General features: G+C 36.9%; 1 protein-coding gene across 1 annotated transcript in view; it reads right to left on the bottom strand.

Annotated features, from left to right (window-relative positions):
- Positions 1 to 17625, bottom strand: part of LOC306867119 (anoctamin-3-like) — a gene marked incomplete at its 5' end in the record, with an annotated part of 70536 nt that overhangs the window by 13467 nt on the left and 39444 nt on the right. The window contains 6 exons of the mRNA XM_079412650.1: positions 938 to 995; positions 1213 to 1324; positions 1438 to 1474; positions 2286 to 2450; positions 3287 to 3427; positions 7595 to 7677. Coding sequence (XP_079268776.1) covers positions 938 to 995; positions 1213 to 1324; positions 1438 to 1474; positions 2286 to 2450; positions 3287 to 3427; positions 7595 to 7677 — 596 coding nt within the window. The remainder of the gene's footprint in view (positions 1 to 937; positions 996 to 1212; positions 1325 to 1437; positions 1475 to 2285; positions 2451 to 3286; positions 3428 to 7594; positions 7678 to 17625) is intronic.

Below are 17625 nucleotides of genomic sequence, written 5' to 3'. Positions count from 1 at the left end.
TACGTTACAGTACCTTTTATGTAAGTAAGCTTTTCATAATTACTTCTATTGTCTTTGAAATATGGTTAATGTTCTGCTGAATGTACTGACAGGAATTAAAATATAGTTTAATAGGTAAACTAAAATATATTACAATGTCATTTCCATTGACACTTATATGTGCAACATATGGTTACACGTTATTTTAAGGTGTCCTTGTTGCAGTGTAATTCTACATTTAATTACTGAGTAATATTAATTAACTACGTTACTGTATGGTTAGGGTTAGGATTAGGGTTACTTGCATGTAATTATGCATAATTAATTTTTATTTATTTAGCAAGTACATGTAACGTGTAACAAGGACACCTTAAAATAAAGTGTTACCTTACAAATTTGTAAAGGTAAAGTTATTGTAAAATATATTAACTTTTATTTGTAGTGCTGAATAACGCACAAAATTATAATCCGGTACGCTACATGTTTGTCAACACATCAAAATAAAAGTACTTCCTTAAAACACAACAAAAATTTGTAAAATAGTGATTTAAAATGTACTTTAAAGTAAAACTTTTAATTTGATTATAGCCCTTTTTTAAAGTAAGTGTAATTACACTTAAGTGGTGTTTTATTTCATGAAAAAGTCTGTATATTAAGATTTGTAAGTTTTGAAATTCAATACAATTAAGCGCATTTGCTTTTTTTTTGCATTTGCTTCTTGATTATATTACATGCTGTACACAGACTAGATCTAAAACAGTACACTAGTGTTATGAGCAACCACAGTTGTTGTGTTGAGGCAATTATGAGAGAGTCTGCACTGAATAATGACTGTTTTTATTGAAACCCCATGGCAGTTGCACAACTGAGGCAGATATTTGATAGGGGAATGTTGATCATGCTGAAGGGCAATAATAACCAAGTTTGAGAAAACTCATTACCGCCTCATCTCACCCACCTCCTCCATCCTCCACCGGTTAAACAGCTTATTATAGTCACCCGGCCTGCCAGCAAACCTGCGGAATACAAACACATGTGAAATTAGCTTTGAAATTCAATTAGCCATGCTATTGTGGGGGAGGCTTTTGTGTTAGCATGTGTGCTAGCGCCATGAAGTTCCTATGAGTTGATGGAAAACAGATTTCAAGTGGGATAATCTGAGCGAATGAAAGCAGCAAAAAACAAGTAAACCAAGTACTGAGCAATACATCGACAAGATCAAGAGCTGCCTACCTTCCTAAAAAGAAAGCGATGTAGAAGGTCGAGCTGTTGAGATTGACGAACTGGAAGAGGAACATCTTGAGGGCAAAGCTGTTTTCCCATTCTGACTCTGTCCGAGGATGTTCTAGATCACAAGTGAGCGATATTTTAGCCATGCACGGCATGTTACAGGCATGAGGAAAGTTTCTCACTGAGTGAAGACCAATCAATAGTAACCTTGACTGAATCCATACTTACCCAGGTTTGTAAGTAGGTAGGCCACTTTCTCATAGACCTGATGGGTAAAAGAAAATCGACTCAATACCATTACAAAGAAGGATAAAAAAAACAAAAAAAAAACATATACTTACAAACTATGCCATACATAATAAATTTAATACATGGTTTATAATTACCAGCAAGTTGTTAATACAACATACACTACCACTCAAAAGTTTGGGATCATTCATTAATGCTGTTTTAAGGATGCAGACAGAACGCTGTAAGTGTGAGATTACGTTTGCTAGCAATCACCTTATGTTTTATGTCTGGGAGCGACAGCATGTAATAGTAGTCAATCATTTTGATGATTTCATTTTGAGGCTCTGGCTTTTCAGAATATCCAGAGCATCATATGAGATGCTATGAAATAAGTAAAAAAAAAAAATACTTTTTTTTTTTATTGGCTGGTGCCATGAAAACAGCCATGCCGCTAAAAACACATTGGACCTCATGGATTAACAACACATAAATTATACTTAATATTGCTGTTATCATTATTATTAATACTAACAATATTATAAATATATAATTTCATGATATTCTTTATTTTATTCCCATTGTAGAGAGACAAAATATTAGTTGATATTTTCACAATAAGTTTTATTTTGCATTAAAGTTTTTATTTATTTTGTAATAATGGTTTTATTGCTTCAAAGCGTGTTTTGCTTTCATTTGATTTCTTGTGGAAAAGCCCTCCAAAAACGTTTTTCTCTTTTTGTGTGAAACTTTAGTGTAAACACTTGGACAATTTTTGTTCCAAGGGCATTTATTATTCTCTGCTGGTGTGAAGAAGAGGCCTTCGGGACTAGAGGAAAGACACTAACCACATTCAGAGACATGATGATCATGAAGTTGATGCAGACTCCAGTGCCTGAGGTGGCGAATTGCCAGTTCTTCTTCACAAACTCCCACTGGAAGGAAGCAAACTTCTCCATGGCAATGAGCCGGAACACCACCACGGCAAACACCGCTGTCAGGACCAGAGAGATCTGGAGGAAAGATGAAAAGACGTGAACGAGGTGTCAAACTTGAATATTATAAATAGATGGATATATATATATATATATATATATATATATATATATATATATATATATATATATATATATATATATATATATATATATATATATATATATATATATATATATATAACAGAATCTTATAAATAGATGGCTTCTTTAGTTATTTGTGTTGTGAACATTTGCAGCACGTGTGTTGTAAAATTGAGAAAGTTGTTTTCTTAATTTGCAAGCATTTTTTTTTTTTCTATTTGCAGTGCGTTTCTTTATTTGTTTTTGTTGTGAGCATTTGCAGCACGTGTGTTGTAAAATGGACAAAGTTGTTTTCTTAATTTGCAGGTGTTTTTTTCTATTTGCAGCACGTTGAGCTCTCTCGGCCACCGTAAATAACAGCAAATTATGAACAATTACAAGCATTTAACCAAAAACAAAACTTTTCCCTAACAATACAGTAAGTTAAAATGTTAATTAATTACATGCCATATAATTATCTGCCATATGGACATCAACTTGAGATCACCACTGATAAGCTATTACTAAATATAGCTGCTCACATAAGCTGATTTGCAATGATTTGCATCGTGAAAAGCGCTTTACAAATAAACTTGAATTGAATATGTATTTCTACAAGGACATGTCAAAATAAACCAGTGTTTATGAAATGTTAAGAAACAAAAATAAACATAATGGGAAGTGAAACCAGAATAGTTAAATTCCGCACAATTCTCATCCCAGTTTCCATGACAGGTGCTGATAAATCTGCTTGTTGTAGCTTTAGTAAAAAGTCGAACACAGAGTCCTACCATGAAGAAGATTCCCGAAACAGACACCATGAGTCGGCTGAGTTTATCTGTTAAGGGCTGGAAGGGCTCTGGTTTCCCTGAGATGGGGTTTACTCTCTCCTTCCGGGAGTATTTGGCTTCAAACTGGGGCCGGAGTTCCTCCTTTTTTTAAAAGAACACATCATATTACTCTTGAAAGACTTGCTTGAGGATCTTTTCACAGATCTCATGAATGATTCTCATCAAACACAGATGCTCAACATCATCATCTGTTTTGGTTGGACATGATGATGTCAGTCCAGAGTCTGTTTACATGAGCTGAATGAGTTATCATGAGACACTTCAATGCCTCAACATGAGATATATTTATTAGTACATTCCAAAGTATAATAGTTAAAAATAGAAGAGATTGTATACAGCAGCAGTTCTCAAACTTTTCATTCCAATTATCACATCTGATCAAATCACAGCATCAAAGTATCACCTAGTCACCAGCTTACTGTTCAGTGTCCCGCACTGCCAACTAAAATATAATAGGGTCCACTAAAAAATTAATATTCTGTCATTATTTACTCAACCATTTGTTTTTTCCAAACCCATATATCTTTCTTTATTTCATAGAGCACAAAAGAAGATATTTTCAAGACTGTTCATGCTGCTCTTTTCCATACAATGATCTGGCGCGGTTTTAAAATAAAAAAGAAGCACATAAAAGTAGTCCATACAAGTAGTGTGCTACATTCCAAGCCTACTGAAGAAACGTGATAGGCTTATGACCAAAGTCATTACTTGTTAAAAAAAACCCTTTTTGTAGTTCTCCAATTTAACCATTTGTGTGCCAAGAAGAAAGAAAGACAAGGACAAAGACAATGTTAGTAGGTAAATAAGGGCAGCACTTTTGTCTTTGAGTGAACTGATTAGAAATTAGAAACAAAATATATGGGGGAAGTGAAATAAAAAAATCTATTTAATTAAATTTGTGTCGCATACACATGCTGCCCCTTATTCAGCAGCGGTGCTGGTGCTAGTTCCCATTCCATTTCCACCACAGAAAGAAAAAATAAATAAATTCTGGTTCCACACTGGCCCTAAAATATTGTTGGTCTGGAAACAGGAAAAATTACTACCTTGTCTCATGGCGTAACCGTACCTGGGGGCAATTTTTAGCAAGGCGAGAAATACGTACCAATATGTACATATCACTGCAGTTTCCAAGAGAAATGAACACTAGAGGCAGTAAAACTCCGAAACCCTTTATTCCCTTTTCACACAAATTTACAGAGTTTCGATTAATAAACTGTAATTTTCGCACAATTACTTGAAGATTATCATGTTATGACTTCAAAACAATATTAAAATGTTGGGAGATTTGAAAACTGATGCTTTTGAACATTAGCATCACACATATTGAGCTTCATGTCTATGGGTTTTCATGGAGTACGGAGACATACTTGAGAGGTGAGGAGGTCCGAATCTCGTGTAACTACGGTTCGACAAAACAATTCAAATCTGCATATAACGAACTTCAAATAGCACGGTTGCATCAACAAATGCGTTTTTATATCAGTTTTGCATTTGTCAACACCATCGGGTAGGTTTAGGGTTGGGTTTGGTGTAGGGCATATTTCCAACACGATAGAGCATTCATTTTTAGTGACGGTCCCCGGATACTTGAATTCGGAATCGCCGCAATACGTACCTGAAGCAATGCAATAAAAACACAGCAATACATACCTATATCAACGTAATAAAAACGTGCCAGTGTTTATGTAGTGAACCCGTGTTTTAGCTCCACTCAGTGGACATTTCTCTTTGAAACTGCGGCGAAATGTGCAGTAAGGTACGTAAAAACGGTCTCGCTAAAAAGTGCCCCCAGGTACATTTATGCCATGAGACCAGTTTGAAAAATTACCAATTAAAACTTAGATAAAGTCTAAGCAATTAAGAAGGAGTACTTAAATGCACAATAAACTCATTAAATATATTTAATAACTGTGATATCAGCAATGAATATGTGTGCTGCATTTGAAATCGTCTTCTACGAATATCTAAGGGAAAATACAATGCCACAGTAATGATGTATTTTTGAATGGCAACCTAGAAGTTAGTTCCCTCAACAAAAACACAAATCTTATTTCACACATACTTTTTTACAAAAACCCGTTCAATAAACTTATTGACTTCAGGACAATGAAACCTGAAGTGCTAAAGTGCTAACTCGTTTACTGGTTTTGGCCTACAAAAGTACATCATCCCCACAAGAAAAGAGGTTTGTGTAGCGCTGTTAGTGCATGAACCACAGTTTGAGAACCACTGTTATACAGAAACTAGCAAGGGCAGAAATCTACAGGGCAACTAATGCAAACACCAGACGTTCAGCAGGTATCAGCCATACCTGCTCGCTTTGATCTCTGGATTATTTTGAGGTGTTTCCTCAAACGCATTACACATTCACACATCACACACACACACACACAAAAATAATAATAAAAAAATAAAAACACTCTGCACGTGCTGATGATATGTGGTTCACGAAGAGCTGTTCACACTGAGATTTTATCACGGGAAGTTGGAGGGTGAATGTACTTCTAGCCATACTATATATACCATTACTGGATGGCCAAACGTTATTGGTGTGCTGTGCAACGGGCCTTAGCTAGAAAATATATTATCAAATGTGTTTCAATTTTGACAACAAATAATACATATGAATAAAATAAATGATTATTAATTCATGAACTAAGCGCACTCAGAATGCAATTTAAGCCTCTTTCCACTACTGAATAAAAAACAAAAAAGATAATTGCGACTTTTCATCTGAATATTTTATTACATTCGTACTTTTTTCCTTGCAAATCTGACTATTTTCTCAGAATTACATCATAAAAATTTGCAATTGTGAGGTGCAAAGTCTGAATTTCATGATATAAACTCGCAATTGCAAGAAAAAGTCAGAATTACAAACTTTTAAGAAAGCAGTAAGTCTTTTTCCCCCTCAGAATGGGACTTTATAACTCACAATTATGGGTTTTTATCTCACAATTCTTAGAAAAGAAGTCAGAATTGCAAGAAAAAAGTTAGAATCACAAGACATAAATTCACAATTGTGAGAAAAAGTCTGAATTTTGAGATGTAAACTCATAAGATAAAAAGTCAGAATAAAAGTTGCAATTACTTTTTTTGTTTATTGTTTATGAAGTGGCAGAAATGGGCTTCCATATAATTCCAATTCACTGAATGTAGGCAAAGAAAAATCTATTTTTGCTCACAAAGAAACAACATAGGCACATTGGAAATATATTCCTCTACCTACATTTTTGTCAAAAACTTAACTATACATACAATTCACTATAGGTTCAAGCTGAAATTAACACTAGTGGCAGTAAAACACCAACAGCTTTTATTCCTTTTCATACAAAGTATGATTACAGGGACAGTTTATTAATTAATAAAGACTTATTTTCATATGGTTATTTGCACAATATAATGTTATAACCTCAAAACACTTTAAACATAGTGCATGACTTGTAAACTAATATATTTTGATGTTAGCATCACATAACCAGTTCAACATATTTTTCTGACACAGTAAACTTGCTCGATAGCTCACCCGGTGGAGCACTCGGAAACACCTTTCATAGCCTTTCATACAAGAGCTCAAAGCCCCAAGCAGATGTGTTTTTCATCCCACATTTACTTTTTGTCAACACTATACTGTAGGTTAGGCTTAGCATAAGGTGGTACGTTTTTTAGAGAATTAACCTTTAGCGACATTTACGGTACAACAACCAATGTAATATTTTTTTTTGCAAAATTCACGTTCATCTGTTTTGGAAAAACTGACATTTAACTTTGAACGTTTTACAAAATGTGCAAAAAGCAATGTAATATCATTCTGCAAAAAAGTTTTTCCAATGAGCCTGGGTTGCAGTAAAATTAATGCCTCTTAGGTCTGTTAAATATCCACAGGAGACATATATGCATGAACTTAAACTTTTCTCAACTCAACAATGGCACGCATCGACAGATGCTTTGTCAAAACTAATCGCAGTCAGTGTGAACACCCTTGAGTCGTTTTCACATTAGGAGCAAGGCATGCACAACACAACATGATACGGTAGGAGGCACACTCACAGAACACAGCATGACACAGGATTTATACTATAGGAAATACAACAGACAGCACATAGATTGGCGACACACCAGTTACAGTTGCTCATGAACTTAATGGTCATTTTAACAGGTCTCAAAAGTTTATGATATTTCGAAACAAACATAAAGCATTACAATTTCAGCTCAAAGTCGATTTAAACAGGAACGCAGGCTCACCTCTTCTTCCTCCCAGTCAATCAAATCCCAGTCGTAGGTTAGCTCCGCCCTTCTCCTCTTCCAGAACTCAAGGAATACTGTGGCTGTGACAGCACAAGAGGAAAGAGGAAGTGTTAAGACATCAACACAACAAGAGCTTTCAGATATTTAAAGTTACCAGGCTCACCTCAGTAAGGTGACTAAAGAAGGTCATCTTAGGCCAAAACATACTCAATGCACATACATGAAAACAAGCGCTTTAACTATGCAAGCTCAATTTCAGGCATCATTAGGATCATAAATCTCCTTGCCGAAAGGAACGCTGTTGTGGGCATTTGTATAATCTTTTTCTAGGTCAATTACTGTGAATAACAACTGGCAAGGACGTCTGTTGAAGTTCAACATGTTTATAGCCCATTTAATCCCATTTGTGTCCAAAGTTTCGAAAGGTCTAATAGATGTTGATGTATTTTACATATACTTGTCAACTAAACATAAATAGGCTGACTGCTTATAAATGCATGTGAAAAAATTGTACTAAAATGGTTTTCTGTAGTGTGTTTTGGGACATATTCCATTAGGATTTATTGGCTTTAACAAGCCAGCAATAGAAGGTTACCAATTACCAGTAGAGACCCACACGGTCCATTACAGTTTCCATTAAAACCAATACAGGTCCCATTATAACCAATAAAACCATTACAAATTTTGTGATGGTGTCTATTGTTTTTTTCAACATTGCATGTTATTACACATGCCTGCAAAGGGAGCCAAAGGCCTGGTCATTGCTGCTGTTACACTTACAGGATGATCATATCCTTGTTTAATAGGCTATTGACCAAACATTTAATTCAAATATCCAGTAATCTGGTAGACATTGAGGTTCTGTGTAGCTTGTAGAATGTTATCAGCTAGCTTATTCAGAAGCATTATTGTTTTTAGAGCATCACAGGGACCGATTTAGGCACTAAAAGGGAATGCTAAATAAATCTAAGTAAAAATAAGATAAGTTCTGTGAGGTTTTCATGTTAAATTTAACTGTTGAAAAAAAGAGAAAAACATCTGGGCTCTCTGAGTTCACATGCCCCTCGTTTCTACCAAAGGACTGTGTGACCCACTTTTGTTGAAAGCAAAAGAGCTGCAACAGAGAGAGAGAGACCAAGAAGAGAGACAATGTTTAATTTTTAAAGCCCAGTCTTCTTGCTGAAAGTTGTCTTCACATTTGAGCTCTCAGGATTTCAACTTGCACATCCATCAGTGTCTCTCTGGCAGGAACAGTACGCTCCCCGTCAGAGTGTTCTAATAATACATTAATATGACTTTTGTCAACATTCCCCAAAGTAGTGGACTCTTTGAAGGAATGCACCAGATTCAACATTTCTGTATTTAAAGATGAACTGAGGTTTCCTGTATTTTTCATGCACATTGTTTAATAAACAATCTTTGCAGTGGGGAAAAATAATGTAATATGTAATACAATTTAATCAATTTCACAAGAAGAAATCAACTGCCATTCATTAGCCAAAAATGCTAACAGAAATACTAATGGTCAGCTTTCTGCAGGTATTACCACCCTCCTTGAACTTGAACACCAGCTACCCAGCATTTTTAAAAAGCCAAGTAAAATATTTACTCCACAAACATGGAAAACAGCAATAATAATGGCATTTACCTGTTGTCTGCAGGGTTTTGTTAGTTTCTTTTTTTGTTAACAACTGTTTATTGAATTTAATTCTGTGGAAGAGTAGTACAAAACAAAAAGCAGCTGTACAAATTTAGAACCCACCCCAACACATCCCCTGGTAGACTTAAAAATAAATAAATAAAATAAAATAAATAATAATAATACAAAATATATTAATTAATATTCATAGATAAACAAATAACAACAAAATAAAATAATTTTTACAAAGATTTTAGAAAAGAACATTAAACATTAAAAGATGAATACCATGAATTAACAGTTTTCACGTTAGATCCATGAATACGAGAAGCAGAGAGTTCCATCGAGATAATGTCCAACAAATACACCGTCCAGGTTCGTCTGTCTATTGTGTGAGGAGGACTCCAACGGTTGACTAGCTATTTTTTTGCTGCTGTGAGAGCAGCTAACAGTAAAGATCTTTGTTGGACGGACAAGGTGAAATCCCAAAAGTCATTCATGAAAAAAATGGCGCGGAGTCAAACATATCTCAGTACCTAACAAATATGATAGGTCCAGTGAGAGCGGAGTACGAAAAGGTGAGAGAGAGAGAGGAGGTGCCTGGCAGATTATATTGAGTTAAGATTCTGAAAGGATTTTAAACCATTATCATCATAGATATCTCCCAGAGTGTTTACTTTACTATGAGTCCATTGCGGATAATGAAATGGAGTACTGCCTGACAAAAGGTTATTATTGTGGAAAATAGGCGAATATCATTTTGTAACTAGTTGTGAACGTCTTTCAACATCCCTCCATGTGGAGAGGAGATGGGTTACAATGGGACCAAACTGAGATTTACGCTGCCTAAGCAGAACTCCCGAAAAAACAAGATGCTTCAGTTTATAGGGATAAACAATAGATTCCTCAATTGCTCTCCAAGACACAGAAGCGTCAGGATCAAACCAAACTGCTAAAGGGCAGAGGGAAAAGGCTTGAGCATACAGTCTACAATTAGGGAAAGAAAGACCTCTAGAAAGGACCTTCATGTAATCTACATCGTTGTAAGGTAGTCAGTTTAATACGAGGACGTTCCCCATCCCATATATACCGTGAAACACATGCATCTAGTTTATTCCAGTAGCCAACCGGTGGAGCGAGAGGAATCATGGAAGAAAAGAAATTGATACGTAGGAGAACATTCATTTTAATCACCGATATACGGGCCTGAAAAGAAGTAGGAAGACGAGACCAATTTTCCAAATCTGAGGATACTTTGTCTAGAATACCATTATAGTTGTTTTAAACGATTTCCTGCAGGGAAGGAGAAACATCTATCCCCAAGTACTTAAAGTTTTGAACCAATGGAATAGATATAGAAAGGGACATGGAATCAATATTAGAATTGAGGGGAAGTAAACATGACTTACTCCAATTAATTTTAAGCCCAGGGAGAGATCCAAAATGGTCAAATAAATTCAGCACACGAGGAACAGAATGTGACGACTTCTCCAAAAACAATAAAATATCATCAGCAAACAAAGAAATATGATGATGAGTATTCTGTATATTTATGGGAGAAATAGTTTCAGATTGTCGGACTGCTTGAGCAAAGGGTTCCAAGGATAGGGCAAATAACAGAGACGACAGCGGGCAACCCTGACGAGTACCTCGATGTATAAAGAATGGGTTAGAGCGAACAGCACCTTTGAGAACAGTGCCTGCTGGATTGGCATACAGAACATTTATCATATTTATGAGACTCGATCCCAGACCCAGATGCTGTAGAACCGCCCATAAATAGTTCCATTCTAGCTGGTCGAAAGCTTTCATCGCATCTAGAGATAATACTGCGCAAGGAGAGGACAAACTGTTATTTGAATTAATAATATGATATAACCTGCGTAAGTTATCCAAAGCTGAGCAAGATTTAATGAATCCTGTTTGGTCATGATGAACTAGTCTATTCATAAATTTCTCTAGATGACGAGATAGTACTTTAGCATATAATTTAACATCAGTCCCTATCAAAGAAAGTGGCCGGTAACTAGAACAGGAAGTCGGATCTTTATCTTTTTTTAACAAGTGAGAAATAACAGCTATATTAATGGATGGGTGAAATGAGCCTTGAGTAACTGAAAAATTTATTATATCTAACATGAGGGGGCCTAAATCCGACCAAAAAGTAGTATACAATTCGATTGGAATGCCATCTATGCCTGGGGATTTCCCCTTGTTCATAGATCGAACTGCTGACTCCAGCTCCTGAAGAGAGATCGGTTCAGCCCGGTATTCTGAATCTGAATCTGACAGCCTCGGTAAATCAAGGTTGGACAGAAAAGATGCAAAAGAGTCAGGGTCACCATCAGCAGAAGAAGTATAGAGGTTAGAGTAAAAAGAGTGAAAGGTGATATTATTGTCTTTTGGGTCTGTCATAATGAGCCCAGATTGGGATTTCACTGCTGAAATATTAGCAAAACTTTTCATTGTTGCGTAATCTTAGGGCTAAAAGGTGGCTTGGTCTACTCTCTTGAAAATAATAATTCTGCCTGGATCTTTGAATCAGGAATTCTGTCCTGGATCTCAGTAATGAATTGAGTTCGGACCTAACCTCCATGATTTTGCTGAGTGAACTGTCTGAGAAACAACGCTGATTATCTCTAGTCAGATTCTGGAGCTGTGATTCCAGTTCAACTATCTTTTTGTGTCGGTTTTTCTGAAGGAAAGAGGCATATGAAATTGAGTTATTCCTTATAAATCCTTTAACTGCATTCCAAAGTGTTCGAGGATCATCCACTGAACCTTGGTTAATTTCAATAAACTCAGCAAATTTATTTATGAATTGACTGCAAAAGTTTTCATCCTGTAACAATTTAGGGTTAAATCGCCATCTAGTGGCACGAGATAGCCGAGGGATCAAAGATAATCTGCACAAATTTCCATCATGATCCGACAGAGATAAGGAACAGATATCGGCATCACGAACAGATGAAGATAAAGAAGTAGAAATGAAAATATAGTCAATTCGCGAATAGGATTTATGAGTAGCAGAAAAGAAAGTGAAAGACTTAGCAGAAGGGTTTAATAAATGCCAACGAGGATGAGGTTACACATTGCCGAAGTTTGTCAGGACACAAAGCTTGAGAGTGTGATTCCTTTGGACCAGATCTATCTAGGATATGCCACATTACAGAATTCATATCTGCACCCAATACTGTTTCAAAATCTGAAAACTTCAAGAGATAGGTTGACAAAACAGAGAAAAAAGTAGGGTCATGAGTACAAGGGGTATAAACTGAGAGAAATACAATATTCCTATTCTCCACTATTGTTTTTATGTGTTATTCTACCATTTGTATCACAACCTTTCTCGAAAATAGTAATATTTAAAGTCTTCCGCACCAATATTAGGACACCCTTGGTTTTGGTATCTGAAGATGAGTGAGATACCACTTCATAAAACTTATTATTACACCTGTGTATATCCTCCTCTTTCAGATGGGATTCTTGAACTAACACTATATCAATCTTTCTTCTTCGCAAAAAATCCAGAAACCTGTACGTTTGTGGGGGCCATTTAGGCCATTAATATTACAACTCAGAATATTAAGGTCAGTAGGTATCGAACAGAATTACTGCATAATAAGACAAAAAACAAGTTTGAAAATAAAACCAGTTGAGTCTATCATTAACCCCACCCCCACCCCGTTACCATTAAAAAAAAAAAAACACATTCCCATGAACTATGGCAGGTCAAACCAAGAACAAACCTTGATCTGCCAGCACCCCTTAACATGGTCCGTGGTGTCAACTAAAACCTGCACATTACTGTAGCACCAACATTGGCCGCAGAGTCACATACTGACTAGGTAGTGTCTCTATTTAAAAAATAAAAATAAATAAAATAGAAAATAAAATAAAAATAAAGAAAAGATACAGAATACAACTAAAACAAATAAAATATAATCAGTAAGCGATACTGTATGCACGATGAACTAGTGAACAGTGAAAGACACAGTCACCTAACCATTTAGAGCATCTCTTCTCCGATTAAACCGCAAATGACCAGTTGAAGTTCACTGAGAGTTGGTGGATGACAGGGATCTGAGAAAAACTCTTGCTGCTTCTGGGGAGTGTAGCATTTTAGGTTCACCTTGATTGAGAATGACCTTCAGCGTTGCAGGATAAAGGAGAAAATTCTGGATGCCAGCGTCTCTCATTTCCTTCCTAATTGGCGCAAATGCACTTCTTTTTGCATTGACCGGAGAAAAATCTGGAAAGAAAGACAGCGTTGCTCCGTCGGAAGTTTTCACCGGGGCATGAAGTCTGGCGGCCCGCAGAATGAGCTCCTTGTCTGTGTACCGCAGCAGTTTAAAGATGAAAACCTGTGGTTTAGCTTGATCTGATGAGAGCCTTGTGTACACGCGATGCGCTCGCTCCACTTCAATCTCTTTGCCTGCCAGAGACGGGAGCCAGCCACGTCGGTAGCGATCTTTTCAAAAAGACCATAGGGTCATCCTTTTCAGAACCTTAAGGCAATCCAACCAGACACAGATTGCTGCGCCTATTGTGATCCTGTAAGTCAACAACCTGCTGCTTGAGCGCGGCTACTTGCCTATCGTGATCTGCTACAACTTTCTTTTGTTCTCTCATCTCCCCTGTAAGAAGATCCAGTTTAGAGCATAGCGACTGAACAACTGACATGTGAGAAGCGAACTCGTTCCGCATCGCTGTCAACTCCGTTCTTAGAATGTCCTCAAAGTGTGTAACAGTGTTCGCCAGAACATTCTCGTTCACCATTCCTGGCTGGTGGAATAATCTTCCCACCCCTATCCGGAACGCCGGATCCCTGGCAACCTTCAAGCAACAACTGAAAACTCATCTCTTTCGGCAGTACTTGACTTCATCCTAAACTCAAAAAAAAAAAAACTTTCCCTCTATCTTTCTCTCCACCTACTAGCTTGTACTTATTTGAACAATGACTGAGACTTGGTGTTACGAACACTTCCTCTGTCTGACTGCCTCTTCAAGATGAATCACTTTTTGTATTCCCCAATTGTAAGTCGCTTTGGATAAAAGCGTCTGCCAAATGACTAAATGTAAATGTAAATCTTGTCCATCATATCCCTCGTGGTCAGTGGCTTGGATTTCTTCTTAATTGGAGAAGCCGATGGAGACAACTCCTGCTGTTTACGACTGCATGCCCTCAGGTAAAGCACCACAAATGAATAAAACTTAAAAAAAATAAAAAATCAGCAAAAAGAAGCCAAATGTACGGAGCTCTACTCGAGTGCGACTAGGTTCATGAGCACGTCACGTGACTCCCCAGTGTTTTGTTCTTTTCTCAGTTTCAATGATATGAACACTGCAAGTTGTCATAGGACATATAGTAATATTTTCATCCTCTTTCAATCGTGTAATTTTTGCATTTACATTCCATTTCCGTTATCACGAAACATGACACACAACAAAAATAGCTCAGATCACAGCGTCCTCTATTCACCGGTTGTTGATATCTGTAATGCCGCGAATGAAGACGTCGCTGTTGGCCATTTCAGAATTCCTGCTGCTCGTGTGAATGCAACCAGGAAAAAGGCTCGAGAGTGAAATTGGTTCTCTAGAAACCACCATGCTGGGGTGCGTTTCCAGTACAATTATGTATCTCGCTGATTAACCACCATAGTGTGATGCATTGTTGTGGAAACAAACTTTCTAGTCACCACTGAACCATATTCTTCAGACATACAGTTTCAAGATGCTGACCCTCCAGCTAAGACCATCTGTCTCAAGTGCAGGGGATGATCTACCACCCTAAGCCAGAGATTTGGAAACCTTCGGTCTGGCCCTTGAGGGGTACCAGCTCATAGATTTTGGTCTCCCAACCAAGGTTGCTGAAACAATTCTTGCTGTTCCATAGCTATCGAGGAGGTCTTAAGTCCTGAAATGGGGACTCTTTGCCTCATGGTGCGAGCAGCACCATCTGAACCCAGTCAACTGCCCTATTGGTTCAGTGATGGAGTTCCTTCAGGATTGCCTGTCAACAGGTTTGACCCCTGCTACGCTAAATGTCTTTGTGACTGCAATTTCAGCTTCACCTGTAAGGGATTACAGCCCACACCACTAGGAATGTTGCATCTTGCAAGACTCTTGGCAGGTAGGGATGGGCAATATGGGCTTAAAAATATATTTATTTATTTGTATTTATTTATTTAGTCATTTAGCAGACACTTTTATCCAAAGCGACTTACAAATGAGGACATTAGAAGCAATCAAAACCAACAAAAGAACAACAACATGCAAGTGCTATTACAAGTCTTTGTTAGCCAAACAGTACACATAAAAATGTTTTTTTTTTTCCTTTTCAGTTAAAGAATAAATATGCAATTGATAGAAGGTCAAATGTGTTTTTATAAAATTAGAATAGAGAGTGCTAGAGTTAGAGGGTCAAATAAATTATCACAATATTTCTAGTATTGTGATAACGTTATCAATGATGATAATTCAGAGAATCTGGTTTCTTTAATAATATCCATATCCATAGCAGAAGTAATACTACTGACGACGCTCCAGGAAATATGAACAAAGATATCCAGTTATCACTGAATAAAATGCACAACAGAGATAAATCAATTTTAACTGCTGAAACTTGAAGACAATAAACATACTGTTGCACAAAAAATTATTTTTGTCGCACTATACAGCCCTGAGTCCTCCTCAATTTCACGTCCGCCTTCTCTTTGCACACATACATTATAGTATGGACTCGATTTCATCCCCAGGGTCAAGCCCTTGTGCTATTCACAGCCTTGCTGAGCCTAGCCTATTCCGTGACATGGTGGAGTTGGTATTGATGTTCCCATTGCATCAAAACAATGACACAGCGTTGAGTTTGATCAAAAGGGAACATCTCAGGTTATTTATTTATCCCAGTTCCCCAAGAGAAGAATGAGATGCAACATCACACAGCCAAAGGGGCGCCACTACGGTTTCCTGGCCCCCTGGACAGCATATTCACTCGGGCCCTGCTTTCCTTGGTTTATCGTGTTCTGGGGGTTTCCCCCTCGGGGGCTCCCCCCCCTCCATCGTCAGGCCATTGGAATCATTCAAAAGATTTTGAAGCATGCAAGCACAAGATGTGAAAGAACTCAACTGAGTACTCAAGTGCTGTGTTCGGCACACACCCAGAGAGCCGTGTCTCACAGACAACGTGCAAACACTGAACCGAGCTCTCCTTTGTGTCCTCCTGCACCTGAACAAACAAATATACTTAGCTAGTTTAAACATACAAACACAAAGATGCAAAAAGCTTAATTCAGTGCCCACGCGCTGTGTTCTGTGTGCACCGAGAGCCGCGTCTCTCAGCCATTGAACACCGAATTGAGTTTGGACTCTTCTTGCTTTTGAACCAACAAATACATACAAAATAATGTCGGAATACCTGCCTTGGCGAGTATCCTTGAAAAGACTGTCAGTTAGGTTATGTCTTAAATGAACGTAAATAGTTGAGAAAGAAATCAGATGTGTATCATTACATCGGATTTATTGTCTCTTAAAGTGACTGCTTCTAATTTACTACTTGCTGTCCAAGAAATTAAATGAGAGAAAATCACTCACAGCTGAATTACTTTGTAGTTTTAACAAGAATTAATCTGTTTAATGTAAGCATTGAAGACTATGCAATGATATTTTACAATTGATTATTATCAGTTTCTGTACCTGGACATCTACAAACTTGAAAAAAAGCATTTGCTTAATTGGTATCTTTGTTCTATTTATTAATTTGTGATATTTACACAATTTCAAACAGGGCCCAAGGGTACAACCTGCACCAGGACCCTGCAAACGCCAGCAATGGCCCTGACTACAGTCAGTAATAATTCTGAGGTAAAAGTGCCAATGAGTTATTCTAGCATGAGTCTTTATGAAAAGAAAGAGTCTGTCAAGAGATACAAGAGAAATATATAATATTATTATTATTTATATATATATATATATATATTAATTTGCCCCGCAATAATTAACGCATAACTGACGTGCTGCAAGGATAAGGTTAGGCTATATTTACTCCTCAATTCAAATGTTTTTTTTTTTTAAATGTCTTTTAAAACAGGTCTATTAGGCTATAGGCAATGAATTATAGTCCTATAATTAAATTATTAACACTCATTAAAAATGTATGAAATAAAAAGCTTTTATTTCAAGCACCGGCTTTCAAAAAACCTGTTGAACACGAAATACGTTTCTTTTTTTTTCAGTAGTATGTATGGACCACAAGAGAAAAATAAAGGGAATAAATGAAAACAGCTATAGGCTATACTGTTATCAGCATGTTGAAGTAGATTTGTCTCTCGTCGTCTCTGAGAGAATAAGTTTGGGAAGATAACTTGGGATTTCTTCTGCAGATAAATGA

This window comes from Barbus barbus (assembly GCF_936440315.1).
Source record: "Barbus barbus genome assembly, chromosome: 48".
Taxonomy (NCBI): domain Eukaryota; kingdom Metazoa; phylum Chordata; class Actinopteri; order Cypriniformes; family Cyprinidae; genus Barbus; species Barbus barbus.
Note: the sequence above shows the minus strand (reverse complement) of the source record. Positions and strands in the feature narration are given on the sequence as shown.